The sequence below is a fragment of the Cheilinus undulatus genome, linkage group 12 (assembly GCF_018320785.1).
Source record: "Cheilinus undulatus linkage group 12, ASM1832078v1, whole genome shotgun sequence".
Taxonomy (NCBI): Eukaryota; Metazoa; Chordata; class Actinopteri; order Labriformes; family Labridae; genus Cheilinus; species Cheilinus undulatus.
This window is the reverse complement of record NC_054876.1, coordinates 12,795,433-12,815,895: the sequence shown is the minus strand read 5'-3', so window position 1 is coordinate 12,815,895 and position 20,463 is coordinate 12,795,433. Positions and strand designations below refer to the sequence as shown.

General features: G+C 38.4%; 2 protein-coding genes across 2 annotated transcripts; one reads left to right on the top strand and one right to left on the bottom strand.

The window, feature by feature from the left end:
• Positions 1-727: 727 nt before the first annotated feature.
• On the top strand, positions 728-6,258 carry tmem88a (transmembrane protein 88 a). Its single transcript, XM_041800762.1, has 3 exons — positions 728-1,202; positions 2,493-2,809; positions 5,746-6,258. The coding sequence occupies exons 2-3, from the start codon at positions 2,501-2,503 to the stop codon at positions 6,031-6,033; spliced, it is 597 nt and encodes a 198-aa protein (XP_041656696.1). The 5' UTR covers positions 728-1,202; positions 2,493-2,500; the 3' UTR covers positions 6,034-6,258.
• Positions 6,259-8,928: 2,670 nt separating this feature from the next.
• pcolcea (procollagen C-endopeptidase enhancer a) lies at positions 8,929-20,162 on the bottom strand. The gene is made up of 9 exons (XM_041800701.1): positions 19,989-20,162; positions 15,500-15,608; positions 15,149-15,407; positions 12,905-13,029; positions 12,649-12,785; positions 12,238-12,560; positions 9,593-9,670; positions 9,341-9,511; positions 8,929-9,226 (listed from the first exon to the last, which is right to left on the bottom strand). The coding sequence occupies exons 1-9, from the start codon at positions 20,075-20,077 to the stop codon at positions 9,096-9,098; spliced, it is 1,422 nt and encodes a 473-aa protein (XP_041656635.1). The 5' UTR covers positions 20,078-20,162; the 3' UTR covers positions 8,929-9,095.
• Positions 20,163-20,463: the final 301 nt, after the last annotated feature.

Below are 20,463 nucleotides of genomic sequence, written 5' to 3'. Positions count from 1 at the left end.
TTGGTTGAGGTTATAATAACTTCTAGCCAAAGCATTGAGTGCCAACATTCGGCACAAGGATGTGCAAAAGTTTGTGATGCTAGCAATGCAAATGTTTGCCATTTTCTCTACACTAACTTCAAACTGTTTACCAGCTGTGGTTATTAAATAATATCACTTAGTTTTAACTGTTTACTGAGTGTTTTTGTTTTGCATTTAATAGGAAGGGAAATTATTCACCTAGAAGCATGATTAACTATAATAGTGTGATGTCACAGTGGGCATAGATTCTGAACAGACCATCAGATTTTATGTTTTCAAACACAGGAGGGCAGATTGTTGTGTATAAGTATTGCTGTCTCATTGTTCACAGCCTGGTTCGTGCAGTGTGGTGGTATGCTGATTGTAGCACCAGTGCCTTGTGTAACAGCTGATCTTACAGCCACATAATGGTTGTAAACACATTTTTCCTCCACTATGTGAATTTAGGCACAGCTCATTTGTCTTTGATTTGGAAACCCACCTTATCAGTCTGAGTCAGAGAAGAAGAGAAAGTCCTGAGAGAGGGTGTAAAGTGTTGTGAATTGGACAGCATACCCTCACTCCTCTAATCTGTTCAAATAAACACACATCTTCCCTCCCCCATGGTTCTAGGGGTTATCGCACAACCCCCCCACTGCTTCCCCCCCCCTTACCCTCACCCTCATGTCCAGACACCAACAGCCGCCTCTAACACAGCCCATTCGCATCACAGGCAACACAGGATACACACTCACACACATGCACACACTTGTAACCGCTTACGCACTCCATCATATCTCAAACTGGAGTCGGAGTGAGGAAACAGAATGTCAGGAAAGGAAGCACTGAAGCCAGTGGGAAAGCACGATTCAACTCAAGTCTGCTCTGCTGCTTTCTGACCAGCTCTGTGGGAGAGTTCACTGAGGAGTTTGGCCTCAAAACAGGAGGGAAATTTAGGATTTTTTAGGCCTGAGTTCTAAAGGAGAAGATTTAAAGTTGAAGGCAGGTGGTTGAAACTCAAGCTTTGCTTGGATAACAGGCTGAGAAGTTTGGATTTTCAACCAGAGAGGACGTACATCAGGAGGAAATTCTTGAAATTCTCTTTGTCTCTGACCACTCAACGCTTTCCAGGTCTCTCAGAGTCTCATCATCTGCTGCTATCATCCAACTCCAGGAGGATACACTAACATATTTAACAAAGAGTGAGTACAACACAAAAGCCAATCCTTTTTTAATGGAACCATCTTTAAAAAAATGAAAAACCTTGATTCCAACGATAAATGTAAGGCTGAAAGTACATTTTTAATGACATATTTTTAATTGTTGTCCTTTTTTATGTGAATCCTACTCTATTTCTTATTTTTGATGATGATTAAACAAGGCTGTGATGATGATGTCACTGGAAGGCAAGTGCCTGAGCTGCTAATTGACTGAATGGGAGACAGACCATGCTGAAATCCAGTCAAAATGAAAACCCTTTCAAAATGAAACTAACTCAGCAAGTGTTTTTAAAGCTAAATGATTATGAGGAAACAAATCTGAGTCCTTTTTGATGGGTGAAAACCTTTTTTTTTTCAATCAAAAGAAGGTTATGTAACACATTAAATTCCAAGTATAAGATCTTATACTGGTTTCTTCCCAACACATGACAGTAGAAGAGGCATCAGTTATGTTTTAAAAAGTGTGTTAAATTAGAGGACTTTCCTGCCTTGGTGTAATATTTCTCACATAGAGCATCACAATTAGCTTAAGTAGAATGATGAAAAAATGTTCTTTGGCTCCATTTTGGCTCCAGTGGTGATGTTTTTAAGAAATTCTGACAAAACAAGCAGGGATTATTGGGTGTTTTTGTGGCCCACATTGTACCTGATATGATCGTATGACTAGCTTAGCTCGCCAGAGGAAAGAGGGAAATGGTGCCGCCATTATTTTTTCATCACTTTAAGACTTGTCACATTGAAATGTAGAGCAGCATGTATTCCCTCAGATTCAAAGTCATAACATGGTCCTCACACATGGAGATTAGTGATTAGTTGTACTTTTCTGCAGTTTTCCAGCTGCTCTGCGTTCATTGTTCTGGCTCGTGGTTATCCTGGAGTTTGGAGGTGGGGTCACTGGAACCCATTTCCTCACACTTAGAGCTGTGCAGTTATCTGTGTTGGCTTTCCACACCTTTCAGCACTTTATTTAAGGAACTTAATGCTAATGGATTAACATTCTTTAGCTCTGGGTGTTTTTAATGGAAAGACTGAAGAAACAAGGGCCAGCAGAGGAGAGAATATTTTATTTTAACAGAAAATAAACTGTTTTATGGACATCCTTTTACCACATCACACATTTTAAATAGTTGGCACTCTCTTGTAAACAGAACATCAGTTTAAAACTTTAAGGCCTTACAGCAGGGTGAAAATGGCTGTAATCTCCTGTAATCCTTCATATTGGGCAGATTGACGTATCAGATCAGCTAAAAATGTTTTTTTCTTCTTCTGCAGCAAAGAAGATGAGTCTGTCACGAAACGGGACTCTGGAGAAGACGGTGTCTGAGCAGGCCCATTCTGAGCGGGGCTCCCCCTCCAGAGCGGGGTCAGGGGTCGTGGTGCCGCCTCCGTACTCTCTGGGGGGAAGTGAAGCCCCTGACAACCCCCTGGAGTTAAGAGGCTCTTTGGACTGCTGGGCATGCTCAGTGCTGGTCACTGCACAGAACATGATCATCGCTTTGATCAACGCCGGGCTGGCCAGCATCGTGTTTGGCACCATCCTCACCCCGGCCCTCGCCATGATCATATTCGGCTTCCTCTGCCACTCCACGGTAAGATGGACATGGAGCACCAAGTGTACATATGACAGTCCATACACTGGTATGGTAAAAAGAACTTAAACCCCCTTTAAAATAACTAAGCCACTTTAAATTATCAATAAATTATTTATGAATTATTCAAGGATCCAAAATAGAATTTGAAAAGGGCCTAATCAACATTTTATCATGAGAAAAATGCTTTGAAGAGTTCTGATTTGTAGTTTATGCAGCTAAATTAGATTTTAGGGACTATATTGCTTTCATGAGGGTGGAATTACATTTGAAGAGTTAGCATCTTAGAAATTAGCTGCTTCAAACTCTAGTAAAAGTTACTTTAGCCTCCTTATGTGTTGCCAAGCTGCTCATTCAATGTGACCAATCAGTGTTAAAGTCTAACATAGTTTCTTTAAATGTAAACTGGGTTTTTCCAAATGATATTTTGTCTATTAAAAGTCTGATTAAGCCCTTTAGAATTTTTTTTATCTCCTTTGAAAACCAATTTTACCCTTTTACATGTAATAGATACCACTTTATTTTAAAACCAATATTTCAAGGGTTAACTAGATTGTTTTACCAGAAAATATTAATTTTGAGTGGGCTAATTTACTTTTGAGTGGGCTAAATTACATTAGAGGGTCTAAGTTTCTAAATGCATACAAATTATCTTCCTCAAAATCCATTAAAGTCTTGTTTAGGTCCCTCCGGAGCCCTTTAGCCAGCTTATTATTCAAATTTAGCCTCAAATTTAGAACACTTAAACACTTTAAATGGCACAATTTATAATTGTAAGAGAGCTTAATTCAGTGTGGTAGACTTTTATTGAGGGAAAATTATATTTTGAGTGGTTAAAGGGGATTAAAATAGATCCTGGAAGTATGAAATACAATATTAAGGGGTTACATTTTTCAGTGTTTAAAGGGGCTAAGATCGAACACTAAAATTGAGTTACCCACCTTGGAAATGTACTTAAGCTCCCTCCATGAAGCCCTCCTTTGACAACCCCAACCCTAACCCTCCTTGGACAGTCTTATTTATCCCCTGTTAGGTCTGATTATGGCACTCCAAATTTTAGCCCCTTAAAATAAAGCTGATCCCCAATAAAAAAAAATGGAATTACCTCTACCAGTGTGAATAATACCTGTTCAAAATTTAATTTAGACATCTAAAATACAGTTTATGCCACTTATAAATCTTTCCTTGCCCCATCAAATGTACTTTAGTTCCATTTTAAACCTTATTTAGTCCTGATACAGCCCTTACTCGAGGCTGCCCATAAGGGGGCCCTGCCAAACTGGAGGACAGGAAAATCAACATCCATTGCAAAGCTGTGATAACTATATTCTTTATTCAACCTGAGTAATTGCCACTCTTATCAAAGAAACAAAAAATGGATTTTATTTGTTTGTGCTGTAGTACATTATAGCCTTTTTTCAAATGTAAACCCCTTCTCTAAAAATAGAATTACTTTTATTTGCTAATTTTAACAATGTTGATGGCACATTGACTAAAACACCAAGAAAGTAATGGTCTGCACAAACATCAGGATACCAGAGAATGAATTACTGAAAAAATGGTAAATAATGAAATAACTGCAAAATGAAAAGAAGACAAAACTTGGCAGAGATGGGTTAATAGTGATTAAAAATGAGCAAAAATATTAATGATGCACAGTGAAAAGGGGTTATAAAGCAGCAAAAATGGGTTTAAAGAGGTATAGGTGAGTATAAATGGTTTAAAAATGGTGGAGAATAGTTATAAAGTGGCAAAATTTGGTTAAAATAAGCAAAAATGCATAGAAAGAGCGAAAAAATGCAAAAAAATGTGCAGGGAGATATTGAAAATGTGGTTAAAAGAGGCAAAAATGGGTTAAGAATTGCGAAATGGTGTTGAAGAGGTTGGGAAATGTTGAAAAGCGGTTAAAAAGTGGGAAAAATTGGTTTAAAATGGAGAAAATGGTTCAAAGATGCAAAAATGGGATAATACCTGCAAAAACTGGTTAACATAGGCAAAATTGTGTCAAAGTTGGTGGAAATTGCTGAAAAGCAGTTTAAAAGTGGCAAAAATTAGTTAAAATGGGAAAAAAATGGTTAAAAGATATTTCCATTTGGAAATAAATGTGGCAAAAGTTTTGAAAAATTGATTAAAGGGGTTAAAAATTGGCACAAATAAGTCCTTTGAACATCAGGACCCAGTTATAGCTTCACATACTTTTCACTCTGAAGTGAAGTTACTGTTAGCCAGGATGCTAATCTTTTTTCAAGGTGCAAAGAAGAAATAGGATTTGTTGTGATTTACTATGTTAGGATTGCAGGTTAAAGGGTACACTGCTAGGAGAGAGACCTGCTGTTTAAGTCAAGCAAAGATATATCAAGAATCTGCATTTTTTTATACCCCAAAAATGCATAAAACTTTGTCTCATATCAAACGAGGCCAAGGTGTCTGACATTATTGTCTATTGTGATCAATTCAATATGAAAAATGTAGGATTCATATCCCTAGAGAGTCTCCTGAGTGAATCTTTTCGTTAGATAAAGTCTCCAGGCTGCTGCGGCTCCCCTACATGTGACACTTTCAAAATAAAACATTAATAACGATGGCACTTCGAGTAAAATACAATGAATCTTTTGTTTTAACTTGAAATGATGTGGAGTGTCAGTCAAATGCAGACCTGTGAATGTCACAGACAGCTCAACCACACAGAGAGAAAGAAAATGTTTTTCCAGACATTTGATCCTGTTTTTAAAGATTAGACTGGATCTTCCAGGAGCTTAATTTAATTTTCTGCAGCTGTGAAAAAGCTGATTGAGTTCCTTGTGCAATGCATTGTGGGAGGATAGTGAACCCCAACTACAAACATTTAAAACCCCCAACCCCATTCAGGAAAAAGCTTCATCTATGCTTATACTTGATTTTTGCCTCCATATATTCATTCTCCTCCTCTCCTCTAGGTGCAGCCTCATGGCACCTCTGTGTACTGCTCAGACCTGCTGGATGATGGGGGCTGCGTGGCTCTGCTGGTTGTTGGCTTCCTGTTGCTGACCCCCCTGCTGGTTCTGGCTCTGGCTGCGTACTGTCGCCTGGCCCGACACCTCCAGCTAGGCATGTGCTTCATCCCCTACAGCCGGGCCGTCTACAAGAACCTGCCTGCCTCTCGCCACAGAGGGGGTTCATCAGGAGGCTGCTGCGGCCAGCAGGGGGCTCCAGAGAGGGAGGGGAAGGGGAGCGTATGGGTGTAGGACAGGAGGGAAGGGGGAGAACTGTACATGGTTTTTATACTGTATGTATCTCTGTATAATGACGAGGGATGGATTGTCTTTTTAACAGCTACTTTTGTATTTCTACTTCTAAAGCCTTTGTAAAAAAAATATCATCTATCATCATTAATAGTGACTGTCTTTTTGTATTTCAAAGTTATGAATGTATTTTATATCTTTTTACAATAAAATGCCACAACTTTCTAAGCTTTGTGTCTTATGGCTGCAGACTGAAGTGGCGGGGAGAAATGAACTAATTTCTTCAAACAGCAGGTGAAGAAGTGCTGAGGGTTAAAAGGTGAAGGAGTACGAGGAACAATGCTTCCTCTGTTTCATTAGCTTTTGAGCACATGCTGCTTTTTAAATTTAAATCTTTACTTCTAACAAGCTCACTGACAGTCATCACAGTGAAGACAGCGGTGATTTTGTCACATTTCAACATAATTAATCAGTATTTTTGTCAATACCATCTAGTTCCCACAAAATAATCTCAGCAAAGAAAACAGAAATAAGTCATTGACAGATCTTACATTAATAAGTATCAATGCAAGTTTCTTAAAATATTCCCAGGTCAAATTATAACAGTTTAAGAGTTATGGAAATAATCAGTGACTAATAACAGATGAAGTCAAACTTCAAGTTAAACTATCTTTAAAACATATATATATATATTTAGTTTTGTACCCTTGATGGCCTCTACTGGTGATTCCTAAGAACATCATATTCTTATCCTGAAATATTTTGATACTCTAAGGGTCTATGAAATCCTTTTTTTCCCTTCGTATTATTTCATTTTCTTAAAAAAAATTATAAATACTCTAGATCATGTGATTAACATTTAAACTTTTGTTTTATGGTATTAAAAAAAAGTTAAAATGTATTTTTATCATGAACATTTAAATTATTATAATTGATAATAATAATAATAATAATAGTGATAATAATAATAATAGTAAAAATAAATGCAGATCAAGGAATACCCAAGCTAAACTGAATGCTGTGTTTAGACCAGGGGTGCCAAACTCAAGGCCCTGGGGCCAAATCCGGCCTGTGGAACAGTTAAATCCGGCCTGCAAGATTATATAATTTTTCTGTAATAATTGGCCCATCAGCATCAGGTCTGCAGATTTCCTCCAGTATAAAAATGTGAACTTATCCTTGATAGTTGAAGATATCCTTGTTGAGTCATAAAATCTAAAAAAGTAAGAAGTAAAAATAATAAGATAGTAAAAAGTTATGAATGTGGGAAAAGAAATTGATTTGGGTTTTCATTTCATATTTTCAATTTTGCATCTCACAATTAGTTCTCAAACTTATGATTTTGACTTTATATTTTGTACTTTGAGCATTTCAACTCATTATTTTTGACTTTTTATATAATATTTTGAGCTTTAAGATTCATTATTTAAAATTCAAATTCATATTTAGACCTTTTTAATGAATTATTTTGTATTTTATCTTATATTTTCAACTCCTTTTACTTCGCAATCCCATAGTTTGACCTTCTGGACTCACAATTTTTGTCATATTTTGACTTTCAATTTCTAGTTACAAATTCTATTTCATATTTTGTCTTTTAGACCCATAGTTTTGACTTTCTTTCTAATATATTCGCCTTGAAAAAACATTATTTTTCAATTTCAATTACATGTTTTTAAAGGTAAAAAGGTAACCCAATTAGGCCCTCAGGTTAGACCTGAATCCAGAATCCAGCCCCTGCTGTGACTGAGTTTGACACCACTGGTTTAGACCATTTGGAGTACACACTAAAACAGAAAGGTAATACACTTAAGTTTCTTCCTGAACTGTCAGATTCGCTGTAGGTGCTACTGATAATGAGTTTTACAACAACAACAAAAGAATCCTGTCTTCAGGTTTAACACTGATAAAATTGAGCATAAATAAGTATTTTATACCTGTTTTTTATGAGAAAAGGTCTGGGTGTTTTCAGCCTCAAGACTTCAAAAAGAATCAAAGTTGGCAGACATTTTTCTATACAGCATTGCTAATAATCGCCTTGAAAAAAAGTCATGATTACAGCAACAACAGTGGACTAAGGAAGACAACAATTACAAATGTGAAACCATACATAACCGGTCAGTGGGTCTTTCTGGCTGTAATCCTGTTTTTGGACTAAAAATATGACTGGATTTAGATTATGAGACTCTTTTTGATGCAGCAGGACTGTTTTTGATGAATATTAGCAGAGTACAGTAGAGGCTAATGGTGAGAGTTGTATTATTGTTTGTTGTCTGATAAATGCATTGATGGTGTCTGCTGTGCTGGTTTCATCCTGCTGTGATTAACATGGTCAGAATCAGGTGGTGTATGATGTGGTATACTTATGAACAGTCATTTTGTAAATAACTGAAGACGTTAAAAAAAGAGGAAGAAAAATCTAACAGCCCTCAGATTTTTAAGTGGATAAAGTAGTGTTGATGATGTGATGCTGGTTTTTGTTATGTTCTTCTTTTATGGATCCATATTTTGATTTAAAATCGTTTGTGGCATTTCTGTGCCATTCTGTCAACATTGTCTGGTAAAGTGGACAAAATAAAAACATTTGTTATCTTATTAGTTCCTAGGACTTAAGAATGCTTTAGAAAAGCATTAGAAAAGCATTTTTAATCCTAAGTTGTTTTGAGATCTAATGACACAATGTCACCAGACAGACAGACAATTTAGAAAATGTTTGCAATCACTGATATTCCACTCTGAGACCTTTTTATTGAGAAAAAAATCTCCCTAGTTACAATTGCATGATGCATCAGTAACTTATCCTGTTATACCACTTATACCCACCAGGTGGAGCTAGAGGCCCTGATAAAAAGACAAGAGAATTCAAAAACATGAAGAAATGTTCAGTAAAACAACCAATAGAGATATAAAAACCTTTATTTATATATAAATTACAAACACAAGGTTTAGTGTGTGATCCTTTAAAATGGTGGATAGTATTGTGCTTCAATAGTTCTGTATTTCACATTGTAATGTTTGTGTGTTTGATACTTCCTCTGACTCTCCTGATGTGGACAGATGTGAGGTTAGCAGGGCTGGTTGTTGATGTTCACTAATAGTTTGTCATGTGGAGCTTTGTATGGAGCTGTGAATGCACCAGGAGCCAGAGTACCACGTCCGTCCGCATCCACTTGACCCATGATGATATAGTTTCCACCTGATGAACAAGAAAACAGATGACAGTATTCAAATTATTATCTATTTTTAAAAAAACTCTAGAAATGCTAACAAATAATTCACCCATGTTTCTTTAAATCCAAAATGCCTTTACCTCTGCGGAGCAGCGGGCACTTCTTGCACTGTGACACCAGCTTCACTGACATGGTCTGTCCGACCTGAGTGATGGTGAGGCGGCCGGCCTTGTAGGCTTTAATCAGGGAGATGTTGAGACTTAGAGTTCCTCGAGGTCCAGGGCTCATGGAGGACACCTTTCCGGTAATCACTGGAAAAAAAAGGAGTGGCTTAGTCACACCAAAGCATCTGATTGGTTTTCTGCAGAACATGGGATTAAACAGAAAATTACCAAATTCACTGGCGCAGAAACTGGTCTTGATGGTTCCATCTCTCCTACAGGCTCTAGCACACAGAGGATTCTGGTGGACTAGAAGAATGAATAAAAAGAGAGTTACATAAACATCTTAGCTCAATAGCTCCCTCTGCCACAGCTGATGTGATCATTCTACTTAACAAATCATACGTAAGTTGATATTGCAAATTCTTTATTATCCTACCATTATCACCGATTCTATAAGCAGGAATGGGTCCAGACTTTTAGACAGGAATGAGCTGAAGGGGCAATGACTGACCAACCCAGCTGATCAGATGAATGAACTGTATTTGTTTACACTCTCAGTCTCTACTAAATATTTCAAACCCCTTGCTAGAGGGTTCAAACGATTCAGATGAACCTGCACTCAAGGCCTAAAGGTCCACAATTTCAGTCAGTTTTAACAGATAAATGAGTTCATCTTTAATGGATGGACAATAATTCTTAAACTAATCAATAAAATTAAACATCTAAACCAAACAGAATCTTGTTAAAATTAACACTATTTGGAATCACCTTTAATTAATGATTCTGTGAAACTTGCCCGTGACGTGGAAAACAGTGTAGCTAGTCAGTTTAATGCTCATAATAATTTGCAAAAATCAGGTAAGAAACTGCAAATATGTCAATATTTGAGAAGAAAGGACACCACTCTCCATCCACTAGGCTTACCACAGGCCTTTATAACTGCACTGGGGTATCAAAAAGATCATATAGTGCTTTGTATTTCACAGCCTAGTGGCAACATATAAATCTTAGTTTAATTCTAGAAATCTCAAAGAAAAGATACATTTCTAAAGTCACAATTTAAAGAACTAACTAAAGAAAAAAATGCATTATTTGAATGCAAAGAAATTCTCTGTCAGAATATTGCAACACAGGGCATAAGTCCCACCTTTGACAAGACAAATAGCCAGTCACAGTACAGGTGGGACCTGGGATAGTCAGATTTAAAAGGAGGCCCAGTTTCAGCCTGTCTCTATTATCTTTTATTATGTTTTGCTGCTGTCTGTGCTGGTTCTGCCCATGGTTCCTGCCTGTAAAGTGGATGTTTTGCTTGTCCTCACTGCCAAGTGCTAGTTCATAGTGGATTAAAGTTGGGTGGTGCTTCATTAATTAACAAAGAGTACAAGACATGCTCTAAAGCAACAAATGTGTGCCTGGCAAAAACCTATGGACCTGAACTTTTTGACCAAAGTATTTGGCTACAACTGTTAATTATTGAATTCAGACCCATTATCACAGGTGTATACAACCAAGCTCCTAGCCATGCAGTCTACATTTACAAACATTTGTGATACAAAATTGGTCATTTTTAGGAGCTCAGTGACTTCAAGTGTTGTACTGTGATTGATTTGCAATAAGATAGTATGAAATTTCATCCCTGCAGGATATTCTTTGGTCAACTGACAGTGATGTTATTAGTAAGTGGAAGAGTTTAGGGACAACAGCAACACAGGGACAAAGCTGAAGACCATGTAAAATCACAGAGCAAGGTCAATGTCTGCTCTAGTTACCATGAAACAGTCAGATGGATAAGTGGGTTTTGCGAATGGAGGGTTTTATTGAGGAGGGATAATAGTATGGGGCTATTTTTTAGGGTTGGCTAGACCCTTTATCTCCAGTGAAGGAGAGTCTTAACACTTCAGCATACCAAGTCATTGTGGGCAATGCTATGCTTCCACCTTTGTGGCAACAGATTTTCCGTTTTCTATTCAAGCATGACTGTGCCCAAGTGCACAAAGCAAGGACTATGAAGACATGGTTTGATGAGTTCAGTGGGGAGGAACTTGGCTGGCCTGCACAGAGCCTGACCTCAACCCCACCTTTGGGATGAACTGGAAAAGAGATTGTGAGCCTGGTCCTTCTTGTTCAACATCGTTGCCTGAGCTCATAAATGCTCTACAGGGATGTTCAATTAGTTTGAAAGGAGTGGCAGTTCCTGATTGACCTCCTCGGCTGATGCAAGCTTACATGCCTTAATGATCACTCTTATTCTCTACAAGGCCATAAAAGTGGACCATGTCTTTGCTCCTAACACGAGGTCTGCCCCAAAATCATCTTGGGGGAAAAATCTAAGCCAAGTGGTGGAAAAATAAGTAGTCTTAAAATGCCTTCTCCAGTTGTATTCCTTGCACGCTAATATGAACTCTATGAAGAGTAAGCACATAGACCACAGAAAGCTCATTATTTAACCTGTCTGTTCCCTGCATGTCTTCTTTTAAGTAAAAAGGGACATTTTGTCTGGTTTACTGTTTTCTGCGTTTGCAGATCAGATGCCAAAATGTGTACATTCGACTTTAGACTCTGTGGCGGAGAGCAGTGCATGTGTCAGGCAGGAATAAGGAAATTTGTTTAACCAAGGACAACAGCAACACAGTGAGGTGACAAACAAATTGTGACATAAATGTGACTGATGAAAAAAAAATAATAAAAAAATCTATTTTAAAAAACATATGTGGATCATCTTTAAGCATGAAAGGGCCACTAAAAATGACCCTAGGGGCCGGACTTGGCCCCTGGGTCTCCAGTTGAATATCCTGACAATACAGAATGAATTGGCACAAACTTATTGATAACTGAATGGAAGACAATCTTAGAGTGCAGGTATCATCACTCACCTGGCCTCTTTCCATTGGGCCTTGTGACTGGCACCCTTCTGTCCTGGCCTGTGGTTCCCTGTCCTCGACCTCTGGTGGGCTTCACTGGTCTGGGTCTCTCTGTGGGGGCGGGTGGTGGTGGTGCCACAGTAGTGGTGCGCCTAGGTGCAGCAGGCTTGACTGCTGGAACCAGAGGGATCGACCTTGTACCGGCTCCTGCGTTGGTTGTAGGTATCTCAGAACCTTGTGGGACGCTGTTGTAGAAAGCCAGGAACCCGTCTGATGTCACGCTGAGGTCGGACACAAACTGGACCAGCAGCACGTTACCACTGGTGATAATGGGCCTGGAGAGAAGACAGACAGAAGATACAGTACGGTGGTCTGTTTTTATACTGACTTTGCAGGTCAACACTGCTGTAGAAAGTCACTCACTGAGGGGTTTCATCGCCGCAGTATTTCCCAATCAAGCGTGCATCATCTGCCTCTCCACCGTTAAAGAAAGCCACGTAGTCAAAGCGGCAATAGGTGTCAGCCTCCAACACGAACTTATCAAACTTTACCTGGATCACCTGTTACCCAAAGAGACACAGAATATCACTTTGTGAGATCATAAAAGAGGTTTTATCTTTTGGGTACGTAAAGACTATAAATAAAAACATTGCATGCTGGGAGTGAGTGTTTTTCTGACCATATCAGGCTCCACAGTGATGAGCCAGGAGCAGCTGGTCCCAGGTGGATACTTCTTATCAGGCCAGTTTGGGGTCTTGATCTCTCCCTGGGACTTTGTTGTCTTCCCCCCACAGAACTGTTGATCTGAAGCAAGTCATACACATTACATGAGGGTAACAAATCACTACGTTTCTCAGGAGTTTGCAAAGTACTCCCTTTCTTTTCATCTCTAGAGCTACTGTTGACTTTTAAGGTTTGATTTGGACCCACTGCTGATCACAAGTTTACATACATCTTTTAACTAAAGCTGCACAGGGAAAGCATTCTTGATCTGGATTTAATGTTGGCAACAGCAAAAGTATTTGAAGGGTGACTTCATTGTACATGTTGAGGCTGGTAGCTGTAAACTTCAGCACACCTTTCCTTATAATATGAGCTTAAAACAAACTACAAGGTCTTTACATTCTGGATCATTTCTGTGAATTTTAATCTTCTTTATAGTACAACAGTAAAGGAAAGGAGGGGAGAAACACTGCAAAAACTCACCTCTTAGCTTGATATTTGTCTAACTGATTGTAAAAAATACACAAAAATATCTACCATTATGATCACAAATGATCTCTAAGTCAGCTGTACTAACTGATTTAGATTGTATGACTACATATCAGCACCATTTTCAGTTCAGAGACAGCCAACAGTGTTGGACATGCATCTGCAAGAGGAGACCTAGCTGTCTGCAGCCAAATGAGATCCCATTCTGTGTTAGACACAAAACATGATAAACTAAATGGTCTGTTTTGCAACCATAATGATATGCATATGAGGCTAAAAAAATGCTCCAAAAAAGTAATTTCAGGCTTGAGGGCCCTCCACATGTTCAGACTCAGGGAATTTATTCCATTATTCCTCTCAGCACCACAACTAGATGCAACCAGTGTGATCCGGAGAAGTAGAAAACAGGTCTGATATCCCTCAGAGTTGAAAACACTACAGGAACTGAGGGATCAGAGGTTCCAATTCAGCTCAACACAACACTGATTATCACTCTGTTGTCACACCTTGTTGTCTTTCAGTGATTTCTTTGTAGCTTTCATAGTATGCTTCATGTCATTGTGGAAAATAAATCTTCTCCCAAGCTGGAGTTCTCTTACAGACTGAATAAGATTGCCCATAATCTGCCAGTTGTCCTATATTTTGCTGCATTCATTTTACCCTCTACCTTTACAAGCCTTCAAGGGCTGAAGAAGCATCCCCACAGCATGATGCTGCCACCAGCATGCTTCATAGTGGAGCTGGTGTGTTTGTGGTGATGATGAATTCAACTAAACCCTGGAGGATGCATGGAATTTTTTGGATCTATCCCCTGATTTATACTTTTCAATATCATTTTCTCTGAGTTGCTTGGAGTGTTCTTTTGTCTTTGTGGTGTAATGGTAGCTAGGAATACTGATTACCAGTGACAGGACCTTCTAGATACAGGTGTCTTTATACTACAATCACTTGAGACGCAGTCACCGCACTAAGGTGATGCCGATTTCACTAACTGTGAGACAACTAGCACCACTTGGCTGGACCTCTGTTGAATTATGTCAGTCATTTGGGGTCCATATTTATGCAGTCATTTACTTTACATTATTTGTATTTAATTGGCATTACTCTGTAGAAATCTGTTTTCACTTTGATATTAAAATCTGATATAAATATATATTGATATTAATATTTCGATAGGCTATCGTTTAAGGTTGTTTCCAAAGTTCTATATTGGTTCTCATCCTCTGCAGCCTGTATTTTTAGAAAATAAGGGGTCATGTAGTTCATTAAGTTATTAACAACATAACAATCCAATACGGTTTTTTCAACCACTGGTAAATGTGCCAGTGAAAATCTTTCAGTAGGGCCTCACTAGGGAGTCATGCTTAGCTGGTATGGTTTCTTAAAGTTTAAATCCTCCAGTGGAGTCAGATGCTATAAAAGAATGTAAGGTCCACTATTTTTTGGTCCAATATTAAGATCTGGTTTCTTACCTTGTGTAAAATTAAGGATTGATTTAGCTGCACAGTGGTCTGAAAGTCTCAGTTGCATATCAAAAACTTTAATAGTTGAGTGCAATTCTTTTCTGTTTGGTTAAAAATGTTTAAAAAGGAAGTTGGATGTACTACACTCTGGGTCTTGTTTATATTAGTTGTGGTATGTTGTAACCCTGTGCAGACTGAATTAAGAGGAAAAAGCTGTTTCACCACCACATAAAACACTGACCACATACCATCTACGTATGGTTTGGCTCCACTGAAGTATGCCACAAAGCCCCTGCCCTGTGTCTCCCCGTCAGTCCCCATCTCCAACATCATAGTGTTTGTGGTTGAAATGAGAGCGCCAGGCCGGAAAGTTCCACAAAAGCGACCTAGTTTTTGCACCAAGTTGGAATGGCCGTTGTACACATCTAGATAGTCGTAGCGGCACTGTGAGTCAGCCTCCAGGTCAAAGATACGGAAAGAGAGCATGACCACGTTCCCCTCTGGGACCTGGAGACATGGAGATGGATATGAGTCAAACGCTGAGAGACGCACAGATGAAGGAGTCAGTGTTTAGACATGCGGGAGGTTAAATGACTCACAGTGATACGCCAGCTGCATTTGCTGTTAGGTTTGTAGAAGCTTGGGAACCCCTCACTGCCAATAAAGCCTGAGTCTGCGACCAGGTCTCCTCCACAGTGGAATACAGGCCTGTGAGGAAGGAGACAAAGTCAGTGGGCAAATATCAGACAGTACTCTTCACAATTTAAGGCTTTGAGACAATAAAACTGTATTTATGAGCCTACAAAGCCTCAAAACACCCACAGATACAAATATTTTTAAATGTCTTCTTCAGCAGTCTCTCTGACTACTATGCCTCAGAGGAAGTGTACTATTTTGGATACATTGTCTTGTACGGAGACAATGATATTATTATTTGACAGGCAATCCACAAGTCTTAAGCCTCACCCGGATGTTACATTTACTGTTGCAATTGTTTTCCTAATTCAAGTCTGTAATTAGCAAACCACAGATTTATAATAGTCAAACCACTGTCAAGTTATTTGTGTTGACATGCACTTATACTCTGTTGCAGGAAACATTTTAAGTAGGATTACAATGATTTATCAACAAAGACCCTTGTTTCCACATTCTTATCCATGTCAGTGATGACATATTACAGCTTTAAATAGATACAGTATAAGGCCACAGTCAAATGGAGAAGACAAGCGCAGATGCTTATTGTTTTGTATGGAGGCCCTTTGTGTTCAGAATAGAGCATTGACATCAAAATAAATCTTAAGAGCTCCTTTGAGAAACTTTTAGTTTATAATGATTGTAGCGCCCCCCTGAGGACAAAAAAAATACCTCTTACGTCAGCGTTTTTGTCCTGAAAATATGGAAGCCCATTTCTGCCATATACAATAACTAACGAACTAACTAAATAAATAAATAAATAAATGTGAAAGTAAGTCAATTCTTGAAAAAAAAAAAAATCCTAGGTGATAATTATGAGATAAAAAGTCGTAATTATGAGATTCAAAGTCGAAATTATGACTTTTTATCTCATAATTTTGACAATTTCTCTCATAATTATGAATTAGGATTCTTCTTTTTTTAATTGCCTAACTTCCATATTTTTCTTTTCTAAGTGGCAGAAATGGGCTTCCATACGAACATGTGTAAGTAGTGTTTTTTCACTAAATCAATCCTGATCTATTCCAACCCTTTTTAACAGTATTCACTCCTCAAAAGTCTCTGCAGTGATTTTTTTATATCTTCTTTTTTTTAAAAAAAAGCTGTTAAAACAGCGTACCATCAACTTTATCTGACATCTACTACCCAACAACAGTTTCAGGCATAAAAAAAGACTATAAAGAAATAACAGTACTTATCACCAATGGTTATAGCGAGTTATCAATATAAATTCCAGTCTGTTTCACAACAGGCTATAAACTTCTTGCAGCACCTTTAAAATGTATGATGATACTGTGATAACTTAAAAACAAAAATGGATTAATACGTTTAAATTTGAGCTTCATTTATTGCCACCAACCTACGCTGGCTGATTTGTTATTTTTTTGATTCTAATAAACATACGTGTCATCGGTGTATAAAAAAACATGGCTAGCTTTCTGTAGTGTTGCTTAGTCTACCTAGAGCTAGCCATCCTGGCTTTAAAATCTGGCTGGGAAATCTTACCTAACAAGCTAGCCCATAGCTATCAAGATTAAAGGTTAGCATTATGAGCACAATGATGATTAATCCATTTCTGGGGATGCTAGTCCATCAGCGTGTCCCAAATCACATACTTCTGCTAGTATACTGTATAACAGTAGACTTCAGTGCCATGCACAACACATAATCATAATTTTGCCCTTTTCATGATTGAAATGTGTCATTGCTAATAACACTTTAGCTACTGAGTGGATGCTAATGTTAGCTAGCGCACTAGTATGCTAACAGTTCAGTATCTGCTATCTCACTAATATGACGTTCATTGAGGGTACTAAGTGTGTTTTGTTTCAAACTCATTTAATGGACAGTTTTGAGTGGCCTGTAATATACTGAACTTGAGTATACTTCTCTACTTTGCAGACTTCTGCATGCAAAAATTGTAATTTGGGACAGGCTTGATGATTATTTTTATCACAACAGATGAAATATACAATAGCTAACTAGGGAGAGGGTTTTTAGCTTGGTTTATTTCAGCTATCTTTCCTGGCTAATTCAAAGCCAGTTTGTTGGGTTTTTGGTTGTATGAAAAAGTTCTAAAAAGAGCAACAACTTGAGTGATTTTCTTTTTGGGACCTCAGACTGTCAGGAGCTAGTTAACTCTGACTCTTTGCTAGGCTAAGTAGCTAAAACAATAGCCTATCTATTAAATCAATCAATGAAGAGGAGTCTGGCTGCAGACCACAGATCTCAGACGCCTCCTCTTGCAGACCACTACTGTTAGCCTCTGTCAGATTGGAAGTGACGTAATTTCCCTCACAATGTATTTCCATCCAACTTTATTCATAGACAAAATATGGCATTCACATTCATGATAAAACCACAGCTTACATTACAGACTAAGTAACATTTCATAAATAAAAAATTTAAACGATTTAATGGGGGATTCATTGATGTATAGACCTATTTTGGGAGTAGTTACAAAAAACAGCTGGCTTTAGCTTTGATTGCTTTTGCTTAAGCTGACATATCGCTATGTAGTTACTATGTGAGCAAAAGTAGCTTACACTTTAGCAACGTGGAAGTATGACATGTAGCTGGAGTTCACATAGCTACGTTTACTACATAGGTAACATAGATATGTAGCTTACATAGCTACGAAGCTAACTTATGTTAGCCAAGAAGCTACATTAGATTCAGCAACATGAGCTTTTGAAACATTACTTAAGTTGATGTAGATAGCAAGAAAGGTAGCAAAAAATACATAGCTAAAAGCTAATGTAGCTAACATTGGCTATGTTTGCCTTAGCAAACATAGAAAACTATGTAGCAATGTTATCTCTGTAGCTAATGTAGCTTTGTTAGCTTTAGCCTTAGCTACATGAGCTGTGTACTGACACTGAGGTCAAGTTTTTTTTGCTGTAAGCAGCCTGTTTAGTAATTAGGTTTTGGAGATCAGATTTTTGACTTTCACTTTTGGTATCCTATTACCTCAACCCTTATCCAAATTCTCTACAAAAGTTTAATCTGATTTTTAATTGAAAGTTTTATGTGTGTTCTAACAGAGGCAGCATCTCACAGTTGTGGCCTACGAAGTCTGAGATTTGCGGTCTGCAGTGAGACTGCCTTGTGGTAAGGTTTTAAAATTGAGGAGGTATGGTAAAAGTGTCTGTTTACTGTTAATATTTACAGTTAAACTATCGCTTCTTGTTGGTGATCAAACAATTGGATGCTGGTTTCTGTTGCTAGCTATTGGTTGTGGATGTTTTTTACTGTTTGAGTCTGCTAAAAAGGCAGGTGGTAGTTCGAGCTACCTTGGTAAAGCGTTTTTTTTTCCTCCTGAAGTACAAAGAAAAACAAGTGAAATTTATGTCTGTCCATTTTTTCCTGAAACTCTCCAGGATGTTATTGACTCATGATGTCGCTTGGTTACTGACCTCATTTGACCTATCCCAAACTGCTAAGTTGTCTTTACCAGTTACTATACACACAAAGATATACAATGGATAGATATAAGAACATTTAGCCTATAAATTCTCTATAATTAATCATTAGTGATCTAATGATCATAAAACTGACTTTGTTTGACCTAAAGTTATGTCACAGCCCATAAAAAGTCAGATTAGAAGAAGAGCTACTATTGAGAGGTCATAAAGGTGAAAGATCTGTGATTTAATTTTTAAGCTATCAGCATCTGTGGAAGTACTCCAGCCTCAGAGTTACAGCGTCACCGCATGAAATAAAGTCTGCTGCTTTCCAAACATTCACAGAGCTCATTGAATTTCAAAGCTAGAATTTTCCAATAGAGGCTGTTGCTGACAGGAACACGTAAAAGTTGTCTTTACCACACTTGAGAGCTGAGAAGAAAATGCCTGTTATAAAAAAGTAATTTTACAGTCCGTCTATGTGGATTTGCTTGTTTATATGACTAAACTGTGTAGTTATGTTGTTGGAGTCATTTGAGACACTTCACAAGCTGAAAGAAAGTTCCAGAAAGATTTGTCTGTCATCCCCCAATTCTGTAGACACAAGCATGTACTTACATGCAATGGAAAACTTTTTTTTTTTTTTCACTAACTACAGGCTCAGACGGCAGATCCCCAGCAAAGTCACAAGCCTGCTGATTAGAGCCAAAATGTCCAGAACTGGAGCCAAGTTGCTCTGATTCGACCCCACAGGCAGAACCCAAAGCACTAACATCTGGTTCAGCCACTGTAGACTCAGCACGCTTCACATTGAGAGCCAAACACCACGAGGACAGCTCTGTGCCCAATCAAACAGTGAAGTGGAAGGAATGTACTTACAGAGACAGGAAAGAATTCTCAAAGTTGCAGGCTTTTGGGGAAATCAGTTAGCTGATTTTTGTTAAAGTAAGAGTCTTTATCCTTTCTTAGAAGATGCATTTTGCATACTCACCTGGTGAAGTTGCTCTGCTGAGCCTTCGTCCATCCTAAAACCAGACACAGGAATAAGGAGAGACCCCAGATGCTGCCCACATGCATCATGATGCAGCGTTCACAAAAAGCAAAGCAGACTGTTGCAGAGAGGGAGATGGTAGTGGGAGGCAAGAGGTGAAAGACAGAGGGAGAGGAGGAGGAGGAGGAGGCTGTTTGGCCAGGATGGGCGGAGAGAATAAATGAGTGGGGGAAAAATCAGAGGGGAGAGAAACAACTTTGAGAATGGATGGCGAGTCGGACAGAGATGCTGAAAGGATAACAGCGGCCACAAAGAGCCATGAGGGGGTATGACGTGAGTTTAGGAGGGATGAAGGGAGGGGAAGGCTTTAATTAGAGCCAGATGTTCCTGCAAAATAAACCTGGGTTTAGTAGAACAGAAGGGAATAGGGGGATTTCAGAAGCTGTTTCTAGAGCTTTGAATTCAGGAAGTGCAT